Here is a 26,726-nt window from a genome sequence, read left to right as displayed (position 1 = left end):
GCCACAGTGCTCATACCAATGTCCCTGACATATTGGGCTGCCCTTGAAGATGCTCTGTTTAATAAAGCAACTAACTCCGTGAGAGATCACTTTCAAGCACTTTATTATGGTTGTATTAAGATGTCCACAGCCAATTGCCTTTGCTTTTACCACAGAGAAGGGAGATGGGCTCTGTTGGGGATGGTAACTGTTAAATCACAGAGCCTTTACCTCAGCGAGGAAACACACAACAAGGTATGAGGGGAAAGAGGGCACCACGTCCATCAGACGGTGTCTGTCATTTTTGTCTGTTTTGGGGCTCACCCCGTCTCACCGGACCTTAATTCACAGCACCCCACCGTCCCAGGGCTCACCGAAGCGCTGAGGCGGCGGGGTCGAGGGCGGGGCCTCCCCGCACCCCGCAGGCCCCATCCATCCCTGGCGCCGCCCAGGAACCGGCTTTGCCGCCCAATGGCGATTCGGCGAGCGCGGGGCGGGATCACCTCTTCCCCGCTGATCCCTCTATTCCAGCGCCGTCTGTAGGCCTCTTGTGGGGAGGGTTATGGGGTAGAAGGTCTGCTGAGAGTGTGGCCCCTGGGGTCCGGGTCGTGCTCCTCACGGCATGGCGGCTCCGCGCCGCTAGACCCTGCCCGGCCTGCCGTGCCTTCCCCGCCATGCCGAGCAGCAGCGCCGCCACGGCTTCCTGTGCCGCCGAGCTGCCGCGCCTCCCCCCCGCCCCCCGCTGCCTCTACTCCAGCAGTACATCTCCGGCCTCGGCTTCCGCGACCATGGCCTGCCCGCCGGAGGCAGCGGAGTGATGGGGGTGGCCCGGCAGCGGGCGGGCTTGGCGCCTCCGCCGGACTCCCTCGGGGAGCCGAGGCTTGGCGGAGCGGGGGAGGCGGCGGCGAGGGGCGAGGGAGATCTGGAGCTGGACGAAGAGGACCACCTGGCCGCGCTGCTGCTGCTCTCCATGTCTTCCTCGCCCTCCCAGCCGCTCCCGCTTCTGCCGGTGTTGGGATCCGTCCTGCTCTCGCCCGCTCTCGATGAGCAGGAGGTAGCGGCCGGGGCGCACGATCCTGAGGGCATGATGGCGGCAATGCTGTCCCACGCTTACGGCGGTGGCCTGAGTGGCGGCAGTTCGGTGGGCCTCAGCGGCGAGCAGACGGCGTTGCTCTGCGGAAAGAGCGTCAACACCACCGAGTGCGTGCCCGTGCCCAGCTCTGACCATGTGGCTGAGATCGTGGGCCGCCAGGGTGAGTGAAGGACTGGATGGGTTGTGGGGCGGCCTGGGCCTGCTGCCCTTCCCCAGGGTTCGTGGCAGGCCTCTCCCCGCACGTCCCTGGGGCATGCTCCTTCGAGGCTAGCTGCAGGAGCCCCTTGCCTCGGTAGTAGCATTATGCCCCCTGGGGACGACCTCTCCCTCCCAGCCTCTAGCTTCCCCATGGAGTATAGGATGCTGGCACCAGGCCAGCCCTGCTTGAGAAGGCGAGAGCAAGGACTGGATTAGCTCAAACTTTCCATTTTTGTTCATCTGAGCTGTAAAATGCAGTGGATAGCCTGGCAACGTACAGGTAAGTGTTGGCATAGGCTTTGCTTTTCAGTGACACTTGGCTCGTGATCTTTAGTGAGAAGCTGACTTTCACTGTAGAAACTTAGTATTATGTTTTATAAAGATTTTTGAGTAAAGGGCTTTAATTTGCCTTGGAGAGCAAGGTATGGGCTGACACTGTTCCTACAGCTTTTCATGGTGCTCACCGATTGCAAAGACCTGAACAGTCAACGAGATGGAGAAAGGAGCCATGTTTAGCCTTCCTCTGTGTGAAAGCCCTTGTCTTTCTGTTTGGGTTATGGCTTCCTGTTGATTGCCGTTGCTACACTCGGTGAGTCTCTATTATGTCATTAGGATGAAGTCATCAGTGATGTCACCATCATTCTGTGCCTTTTATATGGTCTTGTAGGAGTGGTGCTTGGAGGAGTTAAATGTTTTGCACCATCTTTCTAGTGGTGAACTTAATTTTAAAAGCCCTTTGTATATATTGGAAGAAGCACTGAGCAGTGTCAAGTGTAGGTGTGGAAACTCGGACAATGAAGTTGCCATTCTCTCTTCCCTTTCTGCGTTATTTTTTATTGTTTTGGGGGTGGTGTGTCTCATTTGCTAATGAGCTTTGATAATGAGCAGTTATGCTGCCTAGTCTCTACACCAGTGTGGATTGTTTTTTTCCCTTAAGTATGGAAGAAATAGTAAGATTGGTCTAAACCAATGTGGTACTAAAGAAAGGCCCACTGAGCACCAATGCTTAGGCGAACTTGTTTTCTCTTTCTACGTTTATTTTAGGTTTTTAGCAGTTAAGGGTGGGATTTTTGCTGTATGTGTCAAAGGAGAATAGAAGGCTGTGCAGCAGAAATTTTCAGGTAGCTTCCTCTGATGCAGACAAGTCTGTTCTGTTCAAGCAGAAAATTTGTTTTCCAAGAAATGGTGTTTCAATGTCTTAAGACTATTCATGTGTCACTGGGGATGGTAGGCAGAGGAGAGGGTGGTGGGTGGATAACAGAACTGAAAACTGCGATTGCTGCAGTTCTCTAAAGAAATAGAAACTACTGGGCTTCAAGGACTGGTTAGGCTGCCATGTTTATTCTCCACCAGATCAGGGTTGTTCTCTGTAGTATATTTTCCCATACTTTGAGTCACTTAAAGACAAGATAATGGGGTTTGCATAAAAATAGGATCATTGTTCCTGAGGGTTCATTTGCTGCTTCTGCTTTTATTTTTCATCTGGTGTCATGCTGTTTGGCTTGTGATAAAATATTTAGCCTTGATGGGGAGGGATTTTATAATACCAAGAATTAGGGCTACAAAAGAGGAAGGAGCAGGAGTAAAGGGAGCACTAAAAAAATTGTTACCAAATATACTTGCATGAAAACTTTGTGCAAGGAGGCCCTTCAAAATTCTCATTAATGGGAGACATGCTTAAAGACTGCCTCATGTAAGTTGTATTAGTTCCACTAAATATTTGTCAAATGGCTTAAGACATACTAGTCCTTGCATCCCCTTTTATGGTACAGAACTGTGCTGGCTCATTGCATGGGTTTGAGGCTCTTGCTTTCTCATCCAATTGCTTTGCATGTATCTGTGCCCTAGCCCACAAAGTGTTGTCAGTTGTAGTGCAGCTTAGTCTGCCTTGAGCAAGGCTGGTCAGAGCTGCATCCTTCACAGATCGTTCTGCTCTCTGTAAAAATAAAGATGCATATTCTCTTCCTAGCAGACATCCTAACCAGCTGGTTACATTATTATACTTTTCACTAGACCAGGTTGTGCAAAGCCCCATCCAACCTGGCCTTGAACACTTCCAGGGATGGGGCATCCACAGCTGCTCTGGGCAACCTGTTCCAGTACCTCACCACCCTCACAGGAAAGAATTTCTTCCAAATATCTAATCTAAACCTATTCTCAGTTTGGATCCATTCCCCCTTGTTCTATCACTACATGCTCTTGTAAATAGTCTCTTTCCATCTTTCTTGTAGGCTCCCTTCAGGTACTAGAAGGCCACAATTAGGTCACCCCAAAGCCTTCTCTTTTCCAGGCTCAACAATCCCAGTTCTCTTAGCCTTTCCTCATAGGAGAGGTGCTTCATCCCTGTAATCTTGGTGGCCTACTCTGGACTCCAACAGGTCAATGTCTTTCCTGTGCTGGGGACCCCAGAGCTGTATGTAGCACTGCAGGTGGGGTTTCATGAGAGCAGAGGGACAGAATCACCTCTCTTGCCTTGCTGCCCAGGCTGCTTTTGATGCAGCCCAGGATACAATTAGCTTTCTGGACTGTAAGTGCACATTGCTGGCTCGTGTCCAGCCTCTCATCCTCCAGCACCACCAAGTCCTTCTTGGCAGGGCTGCTCTTGATCTTTTCATCTCCCAGCCTGGATTGCCCTGACTCAGGTGCAGAACCTTGCACTCAGTCCTGTTGAACCTCATGAGATTCTCATGGGCCCACTTCTCAAGCTTGTCTGGGTCCCTCTGGATGGCATCCCATCCCTCAGGTGTGTAAACAGCACCACTCAGCTTGGTGTCATTTGCAAATTTGCTGAGGGTGCACTCAATCCCTTTGTCTATGTCATTAATGAAGATATTTAATAACACTGGTCCCTGTACAGACCCCTGAGGGACACCACTTTTTACTGATGTCCATCAGGACTCTGAGCTGTTGACTGCTACCTTCTGGATGCAACTGTCCAACCAATTTCTTATCCATTTAACAGTCCACTCATTGAATCCATCTCTTTCCAATTTAGAGAGAAGGATGTTGTGTGGGACTCTGTCACAGGCCTTACAGAAGTCCAGATAGATGATACCTGTAGCCCTTCCCTTGTGCACTGATGTAGTCGCTCCATCATAGAAGGCCACGAAGTTGGTCAGGCAGGACTTGCCCTTGGTAAAGCCATGCTGGCTGTCCTGAATCACCTCCATGTCTTTCATGTGCCTTAGCATAGCTTCTAGGAGGATCTGTTCCATGATCTTCCCAGGATTATCTTGAATGAATTCAGATATAAGTTTTATGCCAGACTCCTCTGTACTGCAGTACTTTTTTTATGTAGGGGTGATGAGATTGAAATGCTACTTCTGACAGATTTCCACAAAGATTAGGTTTATATTCTTTCTGTTGCTGTCTGAGGTATAAAAAGAACTTGAAAGTCTGCAGTCTAAAAACATCAGCTCTGAAATACCAGGAATGCGGAATTTGATCTAGGCTTTGCTTGAGGCCCCATTACTGTGTCTGAGAGCGTGTTTTTTGTAAGTCCTAACTGAAAAAGTAATGATAACCAGAATTCCACAGTATTCTTTATCCAAATTTAATTTTTTTGCACAGTGGAAGAGAATCTCTAGACACTTTATCAGACCAAAGGAGCTTCTGAGTTCTAAGCAAGCTGTAAACAAGCAAAGACCGTATGGCGCACGCATTTAACATTTTTTCCATTGTGTGTGAGTTTCAGAAATAAATACAGCACTTAAGGCAGTGGTGTTCCCACAGCCCTGCTCTAGGTTTCTGGATTCCAGATTAGAATCATAGAATGGTTTAGGTTGGAAGGGACCTTCAAGATCATCTAGTTCCAACCCTCCCCTGCCATGGGCAGGGGGTGCCTTTCACCAGATCAGGTTGCTCAGGGTCCTATCCAACCTGGCCCTGAACACTTGCAAGAATGGGGTATCCACAACTTCTCTGGACAATTTGTTCCAGTGCTTCATCACCGTTTGAGTAAAGAATTTCTTCCTAACATCTCCTCTAAACCTGCCCCCTTTCAGTTTAAAACTATTGCCCCTTTTCCTGTCACTATCTGCTTGTATAAAGAGCCCCTCTCTCTCCTTTTAATAAGCCCCTTAAGATACTGGAACACTGCAATGAGGTCTCTCCGAAGCCTTCTCTCCATGCTGGACAATCCCATGCCTTTCTTCATAGGAGAGAGGTGCACCAATCCTCTGATCATCTTTGCGGCCACCTCTGGACCCACTCTAACAGGTCCACATCTTTCTTGTGCTGAGGACCTCAGACCCCTGGATGTGCTACTCCAGGTGGGGTCTCAGAAGGGCAGTGTTAGGGGGGTCGAATCACCTCCCTTGACCTGCTGGGCATATCTTGCTGCAGCCCAGGGTCTCGTGTGGGCATTTTTGCTGGCAGCTGTGCACAGATGTGGGATGCCACAGCTATAGAAGGCATGGAGTGCTTGAAATGCATTTTGTGGTTGATAGTTGAAACTATGTTAGAGGTTGCTGGGTTACTGTGACAGTAGTTCAATGTGTTGCTGCTCGAAGCATTTACATCACTGGAAAAGGATTAAGACTTTAATGAATAAGTTAAGTGCTCCTTCAAAGTTGTGTATTATTTCTAAAACCTGGCAGATTTTTGTGCCTTTGTTTTATTTTTTTTAAATGTTATTTTTATTAATCTGAAATGTTCTCAGCCTTTTCTTATTCCCCTTGCCCATCGAGAAATGAAGTTGACAGACACTTTTTGAGGTAGTGCAATATATTTCTTTGTAGTCTTTGAGGTAGCAAAATCTCAAAGGTGAACAACAAAGGAAAAGATTTTTGTATCCTTTTATTCTTTTAAAGGCATGCGACTGGGAGCCAAGAAAACTAGATTCCATTCCTGGCAGTGTATAGGCTTCCTGTGTGAATTTGAACTAGCTGTTGAATCCACCCTTTGCTAACTTGGCCAGTCATCATGCTGAGCAGAAAAGCTACTTCCTTTGCTGTCAGCAGCTAAAAATCTTGCATGCACAAAGTTGCATTGGTTTAAAAACTAAAATCAAGTTAGAGAAAGCGCTCTTGAAAAGTGGTAGCAAGAAAGCTGTGTTGCTGAGGAGGTGACTTGGTTTGCATGAGAAAAGCTGGAATTAAATAAGCAGGTATCCAGACTTAAAAAGCTTTCATAGGTCTCATTTAGAAAGTTTTGTTTTAATCTCTAAATCATGTGAAGGACATGTGAAAGCCTTCTGTGGATCACCTGAAAACTGTTTCCCTTATGTATAGTTGGTGATGCTAAGTCTTCAGTGCCTCCTGCACTTTGCACTTGAAGTAAGACACATTTAAACACTAAAATCTCTTTTGAATAATGCAAAAAGAGGGGTAGTGTCTAAAGACAAACAGAAAACCTGAAAGATGCTGGAAGGGACCAAGTCTGTCCTGTAGACATGCTGCATCCCTGAGTATATTGACTGTCTTCAGATAGTGATTGCTGGAATATATTTAATACATTCCAGTGTTTTGACTATCCAAGTAATGTGATTTTTTCCAAGTGTTTATATCCTCGATAAAACGGACAATAGTGGATTTTCTCCCTAAAACATCGCTAGAGTTGGGAGCTGCTTAACTCTAAAGCAGCACTTCTATGCAGATTTAATGATCCGGGACTCTTTTTTTGTTCTTTGTTTTTGAATATGGGCTCTTGAGCAAAATATTACTTTGCTTAAAATAATCCTGGAAATTGAAACAAAACCATAATTCTGATAAGTTGGTAGCTGATAACTATCTAACATAGCTGAACAGCCAAATAAAAGCAATAGCTATCACTCAGGTAGTGGAAAAGTGCTAAAGCAACCCTAGAGTTATATATATTATAATAAAATATAATAATAGTAATATAATCCTAGACCTTATGTTAGGATATCTATGTACTGTATTTACCTATTAAGGGATTAATTATAGTCCTTTCAAAAATACTGAATATCTGGTTTTATCTCTCAATGTGTTGTGATAATAGCATTACTGAATTATTGACAGTACTTATATAGCCTTGACTGGTTATTAATTACCTGTAAGGAGTAGTCAGCATAAGCATAGCTAACTAACCTGAATTGCATGTTTGTTGGTTTTGGGGGTTTTTTTTAACTGGATTCTTAAGATTTCTACTTTCATGGATAAGTTTAATTTGTATGACAGAAGTTGTCATGTATCTCGGTGCCAACTGATTGCCACAGACAACAAAGACCACAGGTTCAACTAATTTAAGTGAAAAAGGCAATTACACTTCATATTATTTTTTTGCATCTTCTATAACAAGCCAGTTATTAAATGTTATACTAAATGCCTTGTTCTAAAGACTGAAATAAAACTTGAGGTATTTGTTGGAAAGCTATTTTTCTAGATAGTTGAAGTCTTGTCATTTTTAGAGCCTGAAACTTCCGGATCTGAAACATGTGAGCATACTGTGGCCTGGCATAATCTGAAATTACTGCTGAATTTTCAATGGCCTATTGCTCTGATACCATGTAACAAATGTGATTTCAGTTATGTTATTTGTCATTTCTGCTATGCAAAGATCCAACTCAAGTTGTGGAGTGTGTTATAAAGGTGCAAGTTTTCCAGCTGGGATTGTAAATCCTTGCTCATAAATGCTGTTCTTGTCTGGCTTCTTGGGTGGGAAGCACACCAAACACAGTGCACACTCAGGAGACTTTGTGTAATCTGCCAGAAATTCTGTAGATTTTAATGCGTGAATGCATAATAAGATTATTTTTTTAATGAAGCTGAAATTAAAAATCTTGGAAGGTAAAATACCAATTTCTAATTGTCTGGTCCTTTTGATTTCCTTGTAAAATTGCTGTGTTATAAAAGAGTATGGTTTTCTTTTTTATGTTTATAACATACACATAAAAAAGAAATACTGATTAATGTGCTTCTGAACTGCACTGGATTAACTTGTCTGGCATGAGAAAATGGATGAATTCTTTTAAGCTGTTAGTAAAGTCGGCAGATGTTGAGTGTTTCCCTGTCTCAGCCTTCACTGTGGTCTGAATTTCTGGAAAAGAAACTTTGTTCTAAACAAGGTGTTGGCTATCTCAAACATCTTAAATTTTGTTTTCATGCAATGCTTCCATCCCATACACCCAGTTTCTCATTGCAGGCAAAAAAATTAGCAGGGATAAGGTTGCAAACTTCCTGTAACAAAAAATGTTGCTGAGCCCTAGTACACTTTTATTTAATCAAAAGAAAAGGTCAGAGCTCTAAATCAAGCATTTGTTTCCAATTTCAGGTATTCCTTAATGTCTTCATTTTCTCTTTCATGTATTCTTTTAAAAGCATGAGATTTTGTCAGTGTCTGAGATCTGTTTCCTTTACTGGTGTGAGTCAGTAGTTCTCAGGTCTGCATCAGGTTCTCCATTTCTCTTTTGAACAGACACGTTATCTGCTACTTTTTACCTTCTAGATCATTTAACCTTTGACAGTATATTGTGGAATTTCATCTATAAAAACACAGGTCTAGCAGCATTTTTGAATCAAGGTTTTGGTGTAAGTGAAGATTTGCATAGTCTTTTGCAACCTTCCTTTATTGGCATGTCATTATAGAACGCGATATAGCACAAAGTACCATGACTCCATCAGAAGGGTGCAAGAGAGATTTATTACAGCAACATGTTGCTTTTATACTTTTTCAAGATATTTACATTTACTTAACATACACATTCACTGTCCATTGATTATAAGAAAGAAAAAAATTCTCAGTAGATGATCAAGGAGCCATGTCATTCTGTGAGCCAGCTAGAGTCAGTATCTTTTAACTGTCTCCTTCATCATGTCTCCATGGTGACAACTTTGGTGTCTTCCTCAGGAGAGATACGGGGCTTTCCTTATCTTCAGGAAGCCTTTGCTGGCTCACAAGAACAGCACAGAATGTCTTTCCTACATTGACCATTTACTGCATGGCATGAATAGTGTTTCTTTTTAATATTGTCATGCAGGTCAGCTTTCCCAATGCTGTTGCTCACACAAATCTGTTTCATTCACTAGATCAGTGTTCCTTATCAAAACAACTTTTTTCCTGTAGTTATTTGTTGGATGTACTCCCTTTCTTATAACTATTGCTTTTCTGCTATTGTACCTTCCTAATTTGGCTCAACAGATGCTACCTTAGTCCTGGTGCTACAGCAGTGCAAGTAACTAATTATACAAGTTGCTGCCCTCTGGCTTTTTGCTCTATGGAACTTGTTTACAAAGTTGCCATCTGTTTTGGGAATTGGAGTATTCTTCTGCCTGTGAAATTGCTGATTTATTTGATAGTGTCCTGGACTGACTACTTCATTCTGTACTAGATTTATATATATATATATATATATATATAAACTGATAAATTAATAGATGCCTAAGAAATCTTTAATTATTATAGCGACCTGATGAGGTCTTCATGGGTGAGAGAAGGACGAGAATCTTGTTTCATGATCAGAAGGCTGGATTTATTGATATATGATATATAATACATTATAACTATACTAAAAAGAATAAGACGAGAAGTTGCAGAGGCTGCTAAACTAAGAATAGCATAGAAAAGAATGAATAACAAAGTTCTGTGTCCAGCAGAAAGCAAGGACAAACCTCTCCTGTGAGTGGTTAGCAAATCCAAACACTCACAGAAGCCAAATCACCGCTGCACCTGTTACATTCCACACCAGCTGATAACAATTGTTTACATTCTTCTTCTGGGGCCTCAGCTTCCCAGAAGATGAACAAATCCCAAAGAAAGGATTTCTATGAAAAAATGTCTGTGACATTTAATAAAGAGTTTCTATGTGGTTCTTGAACCATAGTTTTTTTTTTTAGAAGAGGGAAATATTTATGAGAGCTTTTGAGTAGCCTTCTCTTGGAAAGCTTTCTCAACATCATCAGAGACTCTTAAAGCTGCCCACATTTCCCATCTCTTAGCTTGGCACTAATAGGATCAAACAAAGTCCTGCTTCCTTTGATCTGGCACAGCCAAGTGGTCGACCTCAATTCCTTGGCTCTTGGTTAAAGCACTTGAGATCTCCTGACTCCTCTGTCCTGGTACCTAGGCAAAGCCTGTGTGGCTGCAGCACCTCCGGTGCACTTGAACTTGAAATGCTGGTCTGGAAAGTATCTCATATAAAACCACTTCTACAGCTCCAGCTGGATAATGACAAGTAGGTAACTGATGTATCATCTTCGCTTTGTATTTTTTTACATGTGCTAATGCCAAGTAAGTGGTCAGTTGCTCCTCAGAAATGGGTGTGATGGAATTATAATGGGAGCAGTCTTGATCCCTATGTATAACATAGAAACATAGAATATCCTGAGTTGAAAGTGACTCACAAGGGTCATCAAAGTCCAACTCCTGGCCCTGCATGGGACAACTGGAAAAATTGCACCATGTGCCTGAGAGTATTGTCAAAACACTTCATGAATTGTCAGGGTTGGTGCTGTGATCACTTCCCTGGGAAGCCTGTTCCAGTGCCCAGCCACCCTGGGTGAAGAACCTTGTCTTAATGTCCAACCTAAACCTCCTCTAACACAACTTCAGGCCATTCCCTTGGGTCCTGCTACTGGTCACCGGAGTGGAGATTTGTGCCTGCCCCTCCACTTCCCTGGAAGTTGTAGACTGTGATGAGGTCTCCCCTTAGTATCTTCTAGGCTGAACAAGTCAAGTGACCTCAACTGCTCCTTGTATAGCTTCCCCTCCAGATTCTTCATCATCTTTGTTGCCCTCCTTTGGATACTCTCCAATAGCTTTATAGCTTTCTTATATTGAGGTGCCCAAAACTGTGCACAAAACTTGAGGTGAGTCTGTGGTGGGTTGACCTTGGCTGGACACGAGGTGCCCATCAAGCCACTCTATCACTCCTGCTTCCCAGCTGGACAGGGGAGAGAAAATAAGATGGAAAACAACTTGTTGGCTGAGATAAGGCAGTTTACCAAGGCAAAAGTAAAAGCTTGTGTGTGCACAAGCAAAGAGGAAGAAATTTTTTTTATTTTCTACTTCCCATCAGCAACTGATGTCTAGCAGGGCTTCAGCATGTGTAGCAGTTGCTCCAGAAGGCAAACATCATAAGTAAGGAATACCCCTCTTCCTCCTTTTCTTAGCTTGTATAGCCCTTATGGAATATCCCTTTGGTTAATTTGGGTCAGTTGGCCTAGTTGTGTCCCCTCCCAGGATCTTGCCCACTCCCAGCCCCTAATAGGGGGAATTTTGAGAGACAGCACTGATGCTGTGCCAGAGCTGCTCAGCAGTATCCAAAACACTGGTGTGTTATCAACACACTTCTAGCTACCAATGCAAAGCATAGCACTGTGAGGACTACTTTGGGGAAATGAACTCTGGCTCAGCCAGACCAAATACAGAGCCATCTTGATATGTTCCACAGGCAGGCACAGAGGTTTGGTAACTGCAAGTCCTGGTTTGGGACAGATTTGGGAGGGAACTTCCTGAAGAGGTCTCCTCTAGAAAGCAAATTCAAGTGGCCCCTCCCCCAACCAGTTTGGGAGGTAAACCTCCTTCAAGAAAAGTGGAAAACACTGTTTATTTAACAAGCTAAGTACTCACAAACATGAAAAAATGAATAATATTAAACAATGGAACCTCTCGTCGTTCTGACGAGATGGCAAATTCAGAGAGAGTCCTTCTCGTGGGGTGTAGCTCGGCTCGCTCAGTCTCTTATCAGTCCCTCCTGCACTGGAGAATGCCGCATCCTGGGCCCCGGTGGGCCACAGGTGTGAGCTCACGGTGCTTTGCTGAGTTTTCGGTCCAGAGCAGGGCTGATTGGTTCCAAGAAAAAGAAAAGCCACAGTCTGAGGCACTTCTCTGCCTTAGTTAGCTAAAAAACTAACTAACAGCAAAGGAGAGCTCTCTTCTGCTGTCCGTGCTGCAGGCAACAGTGAGAGAATGCGGGGGAGCAAGTGCAGTTTCTGCAGACAAACTGCACGCGCTTCTTCTCCCCCTCGGATCTAGTTTTAAAGGTGCAGAACTCAATATCCAGCATAAACAAAACAGATGTTTGGGGATACAAGCATCATAAAGTCACCCCAGGACACTGCAGTGGATCTAAAAGCTTGTGATTGTAGGGGTGAGTTGTTGATGGGTCAGGAGGCAAGGAAAAATATCTTTAGTATAAAATGCTCTGATTTTTTTTTATTATGTAGTGAAAGGTTCAAGAGTTAAGGGCCAGGAAAGATCACTCACAGATAGCTATCACTGGCAAAACAGACTCAACTTGTGGATATTAATTGAATTTATTGCTAACAATATCAGAGCAGGATAATGAGAAGTAAAATAAGACCTTAAAAACACCTTCCCCCCACCCCTCCCTCCTTCCTGGGTTCTTACCTCCTCCCCCACCATTGCAGGGAGACATGGAATGGGGGTTATGGTCAGTTCATCATGTCACCAAAAATGTCAGGTGTGGCGGTTTTGGTTGAACCGGGCAGAAATACTAATTAAGTGTAGTGGTTTTGGTTAGCTAATCCGAGTTTCCCAGCCAATGCACCAATTAATGTACCGTGTCTAGTGCTGGCCAAATGCCAGTGCACCCACTAGAATTATTTTCTCATTTTCTGCTGTGAGATAAGGATTAGGAGAGCAAAGCAGGCTCAAAACTTTGAAGGGTATAAAGAAAACTTTATTAACAGAACTAAAAATAAATAGTAAGAAATCAGAATAAACCTTCAGGTCACTTCTCCTCCCCCCAGCTCTTCTTTCTTTTCCTACTGACAATGTAAAGAGACAAATTTGTTGTTTTCAGTCAGTTTACCACTTTTAAAATAATCTTTCTTCAGTTCACTTAGGGAAAGGCATCTCTCCTGCCATGCCATGGAGACTTTTCCACAAGAAACAGTTCTCTCATGGTTTTAATTGTCATGAATAGCAGCTGCCTGGAAATCTGCAATCGTGAAGTCCCTCCCATGGTTTGGTAGTCTTCCCACAACTACCACCATGGGTCATCTCAGCTTATTGGGGTGCAATTTTAAGGATGAGCTGTTCTAGTATAGAAACAAACGTTCTCTTTTATCTCTGGGAACAGATTTTCTTCTCCCATCCCTGGGGCCAGGTTTCTCATCTCTCTCTGTTCAAGCTTCTCATTCGATCACAGCTACATCAACATCTGCTTGCTTCAACACTGGTGCTTCTGCTCACGACTATGGCTAGAACGCTACATCCCCTCAATGTATTCCATGAATTACGAGGGGGAAAAAAAGAGTCTGATGTATCAATTATATTGTCACCATAGTCTTACAAGAGAATTTCAGCCCAAAACTAAGGCATCTCCTCATTCTCCTCCCATCTGGTATTTGACTCCTTCGCTGACCCCATGTTGTTTTCTTTGTGTGTCTTCACCCTTTCCTTTTTCTCTGACTCAAGAGAGGATTGATGTCTGCAAATTTCATCTGTGCACTAAGAGAGTTAATATCTCGCTCAGGCCTGCGAATGGTCATGTGATCTCTGCGGGTGGCGGCTGCTCTCGTTTCCTGGCTGTTTTCCAACCCTGCCACATTTAATTCCAGCTGCGGAGCTGCTTTCTGCGTGGCCGGCTCAGCCCGCAGCGCGGCTGAGATTCTGCCACCGCTGAGTTCCAACCACAGCCGGCAGGCCAGGCCGCCTCTGCTCGGCTTCAGGTGGAGCTGAGCTGGGCCCGGCTTTGGCTGTGAGCTGCCGAGCCATCCTGATGGTACCGCAGAAAATCATGCGGCTGAGAGCAGAGGTGGCCCTGCAGCCCTGCACAGAAAACGCCCCTGAAACTTATCAGGGTTAGTTTAGCAAAACTTAAAAGTTTCAGTAATCTAATAATCACACTCTAACAATAAAAGAAAATTAGCTATATGCTGGCCAGAGTGGAAAACTACACTGCTTAACTTCTTATGATTAATTAAAACAGTTTAAAAGTTAATTAAAGCCATTAATTAGAAAAAATAATTAGGAAAGTTATATAATTTCCAACAATCACATGTTGTTCCTGCTGCTGCTCAGGGAGAAGAGTCCTTCCCCTATTCCAGCATGGGATCCTTTCCATGGGAGACAGTCCTTCATGCTTGTAATATATAATGTAAAATAATTCATGCTTAAGGGGAAATGTATAAAATAAAAATTGTAAAATGAATTTAACATCTAACGAGCCTCTGACCACGAACAACCTGGAGACAGATTACCACATTGGAATTATGAAACTCCTGGTGGCAGCAGTAGAAGAATGCCTCATTAACTAATAAAAGAACATGGCTGGTGCGGAGATGGGCTTCCTCTGGAACCATCAGGGAACACCCAAGGACGATCAGCACTTGATAGATATAATCAATCAAGATAACCGAAGTCGTCTAGAAACATACATCTGAATACATCCCCTGACACGATCAGCGCCTGCCACTACCCAGGAAACAGCAATTGTCCAACCCTGCACAGTGAAAGAAAACTTCATACATGTGCGGGATTACAAAAGGAATCAGGGCACCTCTGCCTCAGGCATAAAAAACTGTATAAAACAGCCCTGCTGGAGATGGCATTTGTGAACAGAGGGAGATCTGGTGCAATAGAGGTTGGATCTAGGTTCACCCAGCGCTGATCCTGGGCTCGACGCTGTCTCTTTGACTGTGGTTTTTGAGGATTGTATTTTGGTCGTGAAAATAAAATCTTTCACATTTATTAATTTGGCTTTCTTGTTGATCATTTATAACAATGATGATGGGCTTCATAATGTAAGTCCATCCCACAAGCAACAGTTCTCAATGAACTGTTCCAATGTGGCCCCCTTTTCATGGGGTGCAGTCCTTCAGGCACAACCTACTCCAATGTTGGTCCCCTACAGGGTCACAAGTCCTACCAGGAAACCTGCTCTAGTGTGGGCTCCTCTCTCCACAGGTCCCTGCCAGAATCCTATTCTAGTGCAGGCTTCCTACAGGGTCACAGCCTTTTTTTGAGCATCTACCTGCTCCCATGTGGGTCCATCTTGGAGCTGGCTGGCATTGGTTCTGTCTGGCAGAGGGGAAGTTTCTGGCAGCTTTTTACAGAAGCCACCCCTGCAGCCCCCTGGCTACCAAAACCTGGCCACACAAACTCAGTATAATGTAGATCAGCATCTTTTGCAAGTATAGAGAAATAACCATCTTCCTTAAATCAACTAATTATATTCAACAGCCAGTTAAAAAAAATTAAATTGGCAAGAGTTAAAATTTTCTACTGCATTAATTAAAACAAGGTGTGAGATGAAATTAATTGATCTTAGTTGAAAAGTGATAGTAACTAGTGTCTATCAACTGACTAGACAACAGGTAGTATTTAAAATGGCTTTAATAACCCAGCAAAATGCCACAAATGTTCTGGTTTTAATTTTCTTGTGTAGCCAGCCTGCTTAAGGAAGTTTAGCCATTAAACAATTTAGAATAGGTTTTCATTTTCTCTCCCAATGCAGCTTCATCTCTGCTTAATAAATGGGGCGTTTATCTTTTTTGTACTGTATAATCACAAACTGTAGAAATACTTTTAGTTATTTCACAACTGAGAGGAAACGTTCTGTTTAAACAAAAGAATGCAGCTTGGGAATGAACAGCTCTTCTGAAATATGTCAAGCAGTCATTTTTAATGAAGTAGATTATTTTTTCCTTCTTTGTTAATCAGCTGTGCAGTGTTATGCTTTGCAGACCAGCAGCTGTTTGCCTTGTGGTACTACCATCCAATGTTTCAGTCAGGTAACAAAGGATTTGCACAGTCGCAGGGGTTCTTGCTTTCTGATTAAAAATTTGTGGCAACCTAGCAATGAAATAAGGGCTGTGCCAGCTTAACAGACTCTTCCTTTAAAGCTGTGTGCATATACAGCTGTTGCAGGCTGTCACGGTTTGACGCTGGCACAATGCCAGTGCCCCCATGAAAATACATTCTCCCTGGTGTCTGCTGTGAGATGTGACCAGGAATAAGCAAAGCAGGCTCCCACTTAGAAATAAAGAAAACTTTATTAACCTACAACTATATGTAAAAAGAAACACACAGAAAGAATGAAAACCTTCCAAAAACATTTCCTCCTTCCCCCACCAAATTTCCAATACATCCATCCCTCAGATCACAAACTCTTGGTCTATCACCACCCTTTAGATAATCAATTTTCAGTTTATCAAGGAGTGAGGAGTCTCTCTTGTGCCATAGGCTTCCCCTGGAAACACAGTTGAGACCTCTTGTGTTCCCTGTCACACGTGGCACTGCCTGGAGATCATTTGCCATCGTGACATCTTCCTTCCATGCCCAGTGCTCTCACCACTGCACATGGACCAGGGCTGCTTCTAGGGTTTTCCTTTTAAGGGTGCTTTGTCCAGTTCCAAAAAGAGCACAGTCTCTCACTTTCGGGACACCAGTCCCCCCCAAATTTCACCCTCTGGGGCCGAGGGGTCTCAGGAACAGAGATCCTCTCCTCCACTGAAGATCGAGGGCACCAACCACCACCCTCCTCATCCGTTGTCTCTGTTCATGCACTCTCATAACATCACTGCACTCTCTTGGCTCCAAGCCATTGCCTCCCCCTAGATGCAGTCTCTGTGTCACAAGAAAAAAATGTTTCTGTCCATGGCTATACAAGAAAAGTTCAGCCAAAGGCCACTTCATCATCTGCCACCTAGGATTCTTCTCAACTTCTCTCAGACATCTTTCACTTGCACAATCCTGCATCATACTTGCTCATTTCCTGCTTTCATTCCTATCTCTCTTCTCATTCAGGAGAAGGACCAGCATTTGTAAGGTTTCCATCATCCAAGAAAAGGGTTAAAAATCTCAGGCTCTGCCTGTCCAGAATGGCTGCCTTGCCGAGCACCTTCTCGCCCCACCCCCCCTTCTCCTCGGCCTGCTATCAAATTTCAAGGTGGCACAGACACTGGCTCTTCCTCTCTCTCCTGGGGGGGGGCTGCCGGATGACTCTCCAATGTTCCTCCACCCTTCCATCCTGCAAGGGCCTCTTCACCTCCCCTCTCTGTCCAAGGCCCTACCTCACCGGGCTGCATGGCTTCCCCTCTCCCACCCAGCCACAGCAGCTGGGCAGAGAAGAGGTCTGACCTGTTTCCTTGCTGGAACCCAAGAGGAAATTTTCCTGGGAGTGCTCTGCTTTTAACCCCCCGTGTTCTCAGAGGCGTATCCATGTCCCCAGTGGCCACATCAGGTGCCAATATTCAAATCTGAGCACCTATTGGTTTGACCACAGCATCCCAAAAAAACTCACTTCTTCTCAAACCACGACACAGGCTCATAGAAAACAAATCCCTGCATGTTCCTGTCAACACACTTGGCAATGCTATGCCATCCCCTGCTGGTCTGGAGGGACTTCCCAGACCTTGCCCTTGCTTTCTAGGCAAGAAATTAGCTATGGTTGTGCTAGCAGCTCATTGCTTGGGGTTGATGTGAGTAATTATTCTGTTGCTGCCTTTTTACTTGGTGTCAGCTTATTATGGTGGTCAGAGCACTAAAGACTGTATTCAGAATAGAGGCTGTAATACAATATTGTCTTTTATCAGATAACTGCAAAGCTACTGAGAAATATATTCCTGCAAACTATGGCTTTCTATTTAGTTCTGATGGGCTGTGAGATCTGTGGTTGCTCTGGGGACAAGTTGAAGGATGCCAGACTTGGTCAGGGCTGCTCATCAGCCCCCCCCTCCTGTTTAAGAGATGAGTTGGTGCTAATACAGCTTCACCCTGATTGCTGCTTTTCCAGCCTAGGCTGTACTGGTAGCTTCACACACTATTTGTGTTGGAAGAGCTGCAGGAAGTTCTCAGTTTTGAACCCCTTAGCTAGTTACTTGTCAGGAGCAGGGAAGGAAAACATACTGATTTCATTTGATTGTGGTTCACAGGGGCTGCTCACTGATTTTTTACCCACCATGACTTCCAGGCTTCTATTTGGATAAATTTCTTTCAGCTTTTTTTTCCTAGATCCCTCTGTAATTGGGGAGGCAAAATTAAATAGACATGATGGTAAGAAGGTTTAAGTTCCTGTGTGTGCCTGAACCCCAGTTTTGCAGCACTTGGCAAGAGGAATGTGGTATACGGTGTGTGTCCCTGCTGTGACAGGTTGCATTTTGCTACTGTTGATAATTGGAAGGATTAAGGACTTCTGTCCTGTGGTGAGAGGGGATGCCACACAACAAAGGGAACCTCATCTATAAATTGATCCTTGTCCCATTCTCACTGAAATAAACAGGGCCAGGAGACTTCTTCTCCTTTTTAATGCCTTTATTAAAAGTGATCAGCTCAGGATTGGGCAGCTCGGCGGGGCTGCAGTCTCCCGCCGTGTCTCCCCGGGCGACTCAGAGGAGGAGGATATGCGCAGCTCTGTCCACTAGGGGCAGAGCTGGGGGATCCAGTCCTCGTGGGAGCCTTTTGGGCGTGGTGATCCCCGTCAGATCTTGGTTCGATCCGGGTCTCGCTTCCTCCCAGACCTGGCCCGGGGGCTCTCGAAGACAGGGTGAGGAACAATGAAGCTTTCCAGCATCTCTGCAGGCCTAGCACTCCGCTCCTCACATCCAGACATCACTCCAGTCTCTCAACTCTTATTTGGCTCGTTGTTTTTGGGGTTTTCTCCGTGGGTTTGGAGTCGGGGTCCCACAAAGAATGCTTGTCTTGGAGTCACTTTGCATAACCCCCCCCCCACCTTCTCAGGTCTCTTCACTATTCTGGGAAAGGTACAACTTAGCCTCGGGCAAGGCTCTGCTAATACAAAAGGAGCAATTAGCCTCAACGACCCGTGATTACAATAACAAAACACGCAGAACTTGGGCAGGGACAGTGATCTGGCCGCCTTTTTGTAACTTTTTCTCAGAAGAAAATCAACTGAATTTTTGTTCATAACACCCACTGTGTGACATGGAAGGGAATTCAGCAGAAGAAAGAAACTGGGGGAAGGTTACATTTCTCCATGGCTGTGCAGAACAGGAGTCTGGAATGCTTTTTTGGGGTGGTTCTTGGCTTATGGCAGCAGCTCAGCTGGTGTGGTGTGAAGCAGGTGTGCACAGGCTTCCCACTGTGGTTACTTGGCTCTGCTGGCTTCATTGGGGAGTTTCCTTCATGGATTGAATGGCCTGAGATTGGGTTTGATGTCTCTCATTCTGTTAGTGATGATGAAAGGTGAAAAGGGGAGTGAGGACTGAGCTGGTTGTTGCTGTGTTATGGGTGAGGACTGCCGGTGCTATGGCTGCTAAACTTTAATCTCATTTCAAGGGAAAAAAATTATTCTGTCTTCCTATAATCTCTTTTTAATTAGGAAGTATTTGATAATTTCAAATTGGCAGTGTATGAGGTAAACTATTCGATTAGAACTACCCTTAAGTTTCTTGAGGAGTATTATGTTCATTGTGTGGTTAAAATGTACAGTCAAATAATCCTCTTGAGGGGAAAAAAAATGGGGAGAAGGCTTGAGAAGAATGATACAAATCAGCCAGCACAGGGTGAACACTGCCTACAGAACTTGGCTCAGTCTTGGCTCCTCGTCAGGTGCCTGGGCAAGCAAGCACTAAATTTTTGCCTAAATGAAAACAAACCAAAAGATTCTTGTTTTAACTGTGTCTGTATGTACTTATGGCTGAATGTGCTGCTTAGGAATGCTTATGCTGTTGAACCAAGGATGGTAACTGGTATTGAATAGACTTCTGTTATCACACCAAACTAAAATCACTTGAAAAGGTTTGATTAGATGAAATTTCTGGTCTAGAAGTCTCCTTTTCAGGCTTTTTTTTCTATGTACTTCAAAATCTTGGATACAAAAATCTTATTGCAAAAGTGTGGGTGATATATTTTTTCTTCCCCTTTGTCTTTCCCAGTCTCCTGAGCTTAGATACACAAACTTCTTGATTTATCCTTTGGCCCTGTGATTTCATAGCTGGCAGAGCTTGTCATTGTGGCTGCAGAATTGTTGGAGAGGGGATGGGATCAGCTGAGCTTTGCAGCATCGCCTCAGTAGTGACTAATGGAAGAGGGTGGGAAACCTGAGCAGCTGAGTAAAAGCAAATAGAAAGGTCAATCGGCTAGAGTGGTATTATGGGCTACTGACCTTGTATTTTGACATGAGTGTCTTTTGTGGGGATTTCCAGCAGTTCTTGTAGGCAAAATCTGGTGAGTATTGACTGACTCATTCAGAAATATTGGGTTTTGTATGTGGTGACTTTCTTCAGTTCTTCCTAACTTTTCAGATACAGATTGAGAGTTGGTCTTGATGGTCTGGGGAGTCAGCTTTCCACTGAAGCAAACTTTCTGATGTTTAAAAGTCTTATTCTGTTGCTACAAGGTTTTGAGGCAGTGTTTGGCCTCTGCTTTCTAGGTATGTGACTCATACCTTAAAAGCAAAGCTATACCCATCTTGGTCTGTGCTGTTCTGCAGCCTGAGGAAGAAAGGCAAGAAGGCTTTTCTTTATACTGGAGTGGTTTGGAAATGTGACACTGGCAAAGCCATCTCTGCGAATATGCAGGGAATGGAGTTGAAGGTGCATAATTCTAACTTAATTTGAATTTCTAAAATATCAGGATGTCCTGGTTTAGGACAAATTAGGGGAAATCTCCAAAAGGGAGTCCCCCCCCCAAAAAAAAAACAAACCTCCAACCACCCCTCCCCCCAATACCGGGTTCGGGAAGGAATTTCTCAGAGGAGCAAAGTGGAAAACAAAACCTATTTATTGACAAATAACAAAAGAACACTCCCCAACACAAGAAAAGAAACCAGTCAGTGTTGTGGAGGGCGCCGAGCTTCTCTCGCAGACTACTCCGGAGATCCCGCCGGACGTCCCAGGTCAGGTCCGGAGCCGGTCCAGTATCTTCAGGGGAGGGTAAGAAAGAGAGGACGAAAGAAAAGAAAAAAAAAAAACAGCGCAGAAAGAAGCAAAGGGAAAAAAGGCAGCTGTCAGCTAGGCCTAAGGCAGTAGCAAGCAAGCAAAGCGGCAAGCAAAAGCAAGCAGGCCAGCCAGCCAGCAAGCAAGCAGCCAGCAAAGCCAAACAGCCGAAAGCGAAAGTGCCCCCCCAGTCCCCCTCACTCCTCCCTCCCCGCCCCACCGCGGCAAGACGGCCGGGGGGGGGGGGGGGGGGGGAAGAGAGAGAGAGAGAGAAAAAACACAGCTGCCAGACACAACACACGATACTGGGATAAAGGCTGTCACCCCACGACACAGGAAAATCTTGTTTAAAATGTAAGCTGTAAGACTTGGTAAGGCAGTTTGGAATCTGGAATTAAGTGGGCTCTGAACTGTGATATATAATATAGAATTCTATTGCTATATAGATGTCTATGTCTAAATGCCTCTAGTATTCTTTAAATGTTGCCTCTGTAATTTTTCGGGAAATAAGGATATATACTTGGGTGGAATGGAGTAAATGAAAGTAATCTGTATATACTGGAGAATAATTGATACACAGCAGGAGACTGTGTTTAGGTGTTTCAGTAAAAAGTGTGAAAACGTCGGTGACACCATTTTACAGATCCTTTGGGTTTAATGTTTGAACCCACTATATTTTCTGAGTAACTGGGAAGGAATTGTTATAGATGAGTAAATGGTTGGCTCTCACAATTAAGGGGTAAACATTATATGTATGTTAAAAGAAGTTTTATAAATGTATAGTTATGTTACTGCAATGTGCTCCCCCCAGTATGTGTTATAATGGGATGGTCTTGGTAATCTGGGCATTTGGGAAGGTTGGCTTGTTACTATGGCAGCACCTGACCTCCAATCAGAATGTAAGAAAGTGACTTCTACCACTGGACAGCAAGGGAGGAGTTGACTGAGAAAGGCTCTAGGAGGCGCTAGAGATGTAAAAAGGCAAAGCATCCATCTTTAAGATGAGCCAGCCACGTGGTAGACAGCCATGAGGGAGGTTCCCAGGCCTGTTCTTCCTTATTTAGTCCTTTTGTTGTATTATTGTTAAGGTTGAATAAACATTTGCAATTTTTAAAGCGAGCAGTTGTTTCTCAGAATGGGAATGGAGTGGGCAAGCAGATTTACTACAGGGAGAAATGCAAACAAAGAGATGGAAGGAGTAAAGGTATGTTGCCAGTGAGGTGTTGCTCTCTGGTACACGTAGGGAAATGGCATAGCTTCAAAGGATATGTGCTTTGCCACTTCTCTAAGGCATCTCATATCCGTTTTCCCTTTTTTTTATCTAGTAGAGCACTAATGCCTTCTCAGTGGGCTGTAGTGGGAGGTTGCGGCTTATGGGTTTGTTCTCTCCTGCTGACACTTGCTGATCATCATGTTTGGCTCTCTGGTCTGTATCCCCTCCTTTGCACAGGTATGTCTGTGCCTCACACCCTCTCTTCTGGGAGCCCTCCTGTGCTCCTCCATGTGCTTTCTGGGGGAGGTAGGGCCTCTCAGAGTCCTCACTAGCTATTGAAGATTAATGAACTTTCTTTCCAGCTGTGTCATGAAAACAAAGGACTGTTGTGTTCAGCCTTTGTCCTTGCTATGTGCAGGGACCCTTCAAGAAGCAGCTCTTCCTCCCCTCTATTCCAACCAGCATCTGCATGTTTGCTGCTTTCTTTTTATTAGTAGATAGTACTGAATAAAGTGCATCTTTGTGTGGTTTTCTAACTGTACAATTTATTGCTTGTGATACCTTGGGTGCAAAGGACTAACAAAACACTATTTTGAGTACCCAAATGGTTATGAGATGCTTAAAGTAAATAAGGGAAAGGTGAATAAATTGCTGCAAGTGGAATGATGCTTCAAACACTTGATCTGAAAATGTTATAATTTTTTCAAGATGAGGTTCACTGTAAAATAACACTTACTGTTACATGCTTTTGAGTTTGTTTACAATAGGATAAATTCAATTAAGACTGAATCCAGTAGACTGTCTTGCATGTCATGGACCTGCTTGTGTCTCTTCATTTTGCAATGCCTGCTTTTCTGGTCCTGTCATGGGTAAAAGGGGCTTCTGTATGTATTTCAAAATGCCTTGAGCATCTTGGGAAAGAGCCTGTTGTCACTGTGTCATGGCATACTTTATAATTCAGTCCCCAAAAATCAAAGACAAATATTTCATTAACTTTCTGCTTTTATTTCAGACTGTATTTACTCAGTTAATGAATGAGAGAAATTCCATGTAGGCATATACTATTACATAGTAAGCCTTATTTGCATGCAACAAACTGCTTGAACTCCTACTTGACAGTTCAAGCAGTGGCTCCTTCATCTCCCAGGGAAGAATAAAGTTTTAAATAACACTTAGTGATAAAAGGAAGCAAATGAAGAGTTCTCAGTTAATTGATTTTATCTATACCCTATACCGGTTGCAATACAGACACTTCTCTCACTTGTAAATGCTTAATTTGCTTTTAGGTCATACTTGTTGGTGGAAGACTAATATATCAGCAAACTTGTGCGTGAACCTTTACTCCTTTTGCAGGATCTTAGAAATAACTGAAGTGTACCCAATCAATGGAAAAAATTTAAACCTACTAGTATGTATGGGATAATCACAAAGGTGGCTGATGGAGGAAAAAGTCATTCATGTTTATTCACCATCTAATAGCAATTGAGGAGTTGCTGGGCTAAACCAGCCCAAGAAACATTGCTAAAATAGTCTGTGGCTATAAGTATCAGAGGCCTGTTTGGAAATAATAGGTATAAGTTGATACTGGTTTTGCTGATGTGGCTTGCAGAGATGCAAACAGCTGCTTCTGGTTTCACCCTATGGTTTCTTGAAACTCTCAAACAGCTTAGATGATTTTCTTGTGGCTTTCTAAACTTGGATGTCTTGCCAAACTTGTATATGTTTCCTTTAAACAGGTTGCAAAATAAAAGCACTAAGGGCCAAGACAAATACTTACATTAAGACCCCTGTTCGGGGAGAAGAACCAGTCTTTGTTGTCACTGGGCGAAAGGAGGATGTAGCCATGGCTAAAATGGAAATTCTCTCAGCTGCTGAACACTTCTCCATGATCAGAGCATCACGCAACAAGAGTGGTCCTGCTCTGGGAGGCCTGTCATGTACCCCTGATCTGCCAGGTCAGATGACAGTCCAAGTCAGGGTGCCTTACCGTGTAGTTGGGCTGGTGGTTGGACCAAAAGGAGCTACAATCAAAAGAATTCAGCAGCAGACCCATACCTACATAGTCACCCCCAGCAGGGACAAGGAGCCAGTCTTCGAAGTCACAGGAATGCCTGAAAATGTCAACTGTGCACGTGAGGAGATAGAGATGCATATAGCCATGCGTACTGGGAACTACATCAAGCTGAATAAAGAGAATGATTTCCACTACAATGGTACAGATGTGAGTTTTGAAGGAGGCACTCTCAGGTCTGCATGGCTTGCTTCTAATCCTGTCCCTCTTAGTTGCACCAGAATGATTTCTAATTATAGGAATGACAGCTCCAGCTCCTTGGGAAGTAGTTCCACAGATTCCTGTTTTGGAAGCAATAGATTGGCTGATTTCAGCCCAACAAGTCCATTCAGCAAAAGCAACTTTTGGTTTGGAGAAACATTGCCTTCAGTGGGCATGGAAGACTTCGCGGTTGACTCTCCTGTGTATGACTCCTTATCAATGCCTTCCCAAACCATTTGGACTCCTGGCTTTGGTAGTGACCCTGCTATTAATACTAAGCCTCAATGCCGAGGGAGACAGCCATCTACTCCTTGCCTGTCACCCACATTTCCAGAAAGCCTGGATCATCTGCTGGCTGGGAGAGCGAATAATGACCCACCTAGCACTGGCCACCAAGTAGGCCTTCCTATCTACATCCCTGCATTCTCCAATGGCACCAACAGCTATTCATCTTCCAATGGTGGCTCCACATCCAGCTCACCCCCTGAGTCAAGACAGAAGCTCAACTGCGTGATGTGCTTCGAGAACCAAGTTGTTGCGGCTCTGGTCCCCTGTGGTCACAATCTCTTCTGCCTGGAGTGTGCCAACAAAATCTGTGAAAAGGAAGTCCCATTGTGTCCTGTTTGCCAGACAGCTGTTACTCAGGCAATTCAAATTCACTCTGAAATAGAGATGTTATAGGGATATTATTATATGTGGACTTTTAAAGACTTGAAGTCATAGATGTAATGGTACCCTCTAGTAAACTTTCAAATGAATTCTGACTGTTTGACTTCCTTGGGATTAGACTGAAGTTATTAATAAATTTTTACTTTCTCAAAAGGCTGCTATGGTAACACTAAACTTAAGGGGTCTCTGTCTGGTACAGTGTAAGCAGATGGCATGTTTAGCAGAGATACATCTGGTATAATGTTATGGCACAGTGAGGGCAAGTTTTCATAAACTACACAACTGAAAAAAACCCTAAAAATTTCCAGGCTTTTCTAAAGGATCTCTGTTAATTGTTTGGCTTCTGTGAGTTGGCAGCAATGAACCTTGTTGCCTAAATGCAAAAGTACTTGTCTGCTATGGAGGATGTGTAGTATTATCTATATATCAAACAACACTTCAATGCTATCTTCTACCAGCTTTGAGGAAATATTTTTTTCTTTATGTGACAACTTATACCTAATTCTTCAGCATTGGAAATATCTTTTAAAGTATAGTTTGATTTACTGAAACGGATTGTGTTATTTGGCAGGTTCAGATAATAAATGACAGGTGGGAAGAGAGAAACTGCCAGATGCACCTCCATTTTGTCCTTGATAAGGGCAGTATGTCCAGAGGATCAGGAATGTCTCAATTTGTGAATTCCTACCCACTGCTTTTGTGAGGGTAATGTAGAAAAAGTCTGTCTGGCTTCATCCAGTTACAGTAAGGGCTTTGGGATGCACATACTTTGACTAAGAGTGATGATGCTGACATTCTGTTCATTAGTCTGATCAAGCTGTTCTTGACCTTTTTTAGAGAGTATATCGTTCAAAATGTGAAGCATTTTTATGTTAAATTCATGTCTTACACATAAATATCTATTTTTAGTAAGAAAAAGGAAAAAGAGGGAGTTGTGTAAATGTCCTTGTATTATTCATGACAGCAGCTGTGACAGTGGCCCTGTAATCAGTTTACTTCATTTCAAAACTGTCTTTCCAAAAAGAAAAAAAGTCTCTTGAATGAGCTTCTTACATTTCAACCTGTGGATGTTTCTAGCTTTTTCATCCTCAGTACATTACCAAATCTGTGCTGACATACATTAAAACAGCAAAAACAAAAACAAAAAAAAACCACAAAAGTATGTATTTTTTTCTCTTTTTTAAAGCATTCTTTTCCCAAGACAATCTTTTTCTCAGTGTAACAACAAAAAAGAAATTATGTATTAAACTAGTAAATATGCAGAAAATTTTATTTTTATTTCCACTTGAAGAGTTACATTTCGTATAAAAGTTTACAACTAGGAGTTGCCTTGAAGGCATATTATGTACTGCAGAACTTTAATATAATTGCTTGCAGGATAGTTACATGTCAGTATTAAAATCTGATCTCTAGCTACAGTCCTGTAGATGCGAACAAATGTTCACTGAGTGTGTATTTTGTTTTATTGCATTGTACACTGCAACTAATAAGCCAAGGAATCAATAGACATAAGGTAGGTGTACCACTTCTATAAAC

The 26,726-nt window shown here is 43.6% G+C and overlaps 1 protein-coding gene across 1 annotated transcript; it reads left to right on the top strand.

The window, feature by feature from the left end:
• The first annotated feature begins 653 nt into the window (after window positions 1–653).
• Window positions 654–25,202, top strand: MEX3C (mex-3 RNA binding family member C). Its single transcript, XM_054283152.1, has 3 exons — window positions 654–684; window positions 963–1,232; window positions 23,986–25,202. Exons 1-3 carry the CDS (start codon window positions 654–656, stop codon window positions 25,200–25,202), a joined length of 1,518 nt encoding a protein of 505 aa, XP_054139127.1.
• Window positions 25,203–26,726: the final 1,524 nt, after the last annotated feature.

This window comes from Melozone crissalis, unplaced genomic scaffold, assembly GCF_028551555.1.
Source record: "Melozone crissalis strain CALT ecotype California unplaced genomic scaffold, PUWL_Pcris_2 ptg000035l_1, whole genome shotgun sequence".
NCBI lineage: Eukaryota > Metazoa > Chordata > Aves > Passeriformes > Passerellidae > Melozone > Melozone crissalis.
Note: the sequence above shows the minus strand (reverse complement) of the source record. Positions and strands in the feature narration are given on the sequence as shown.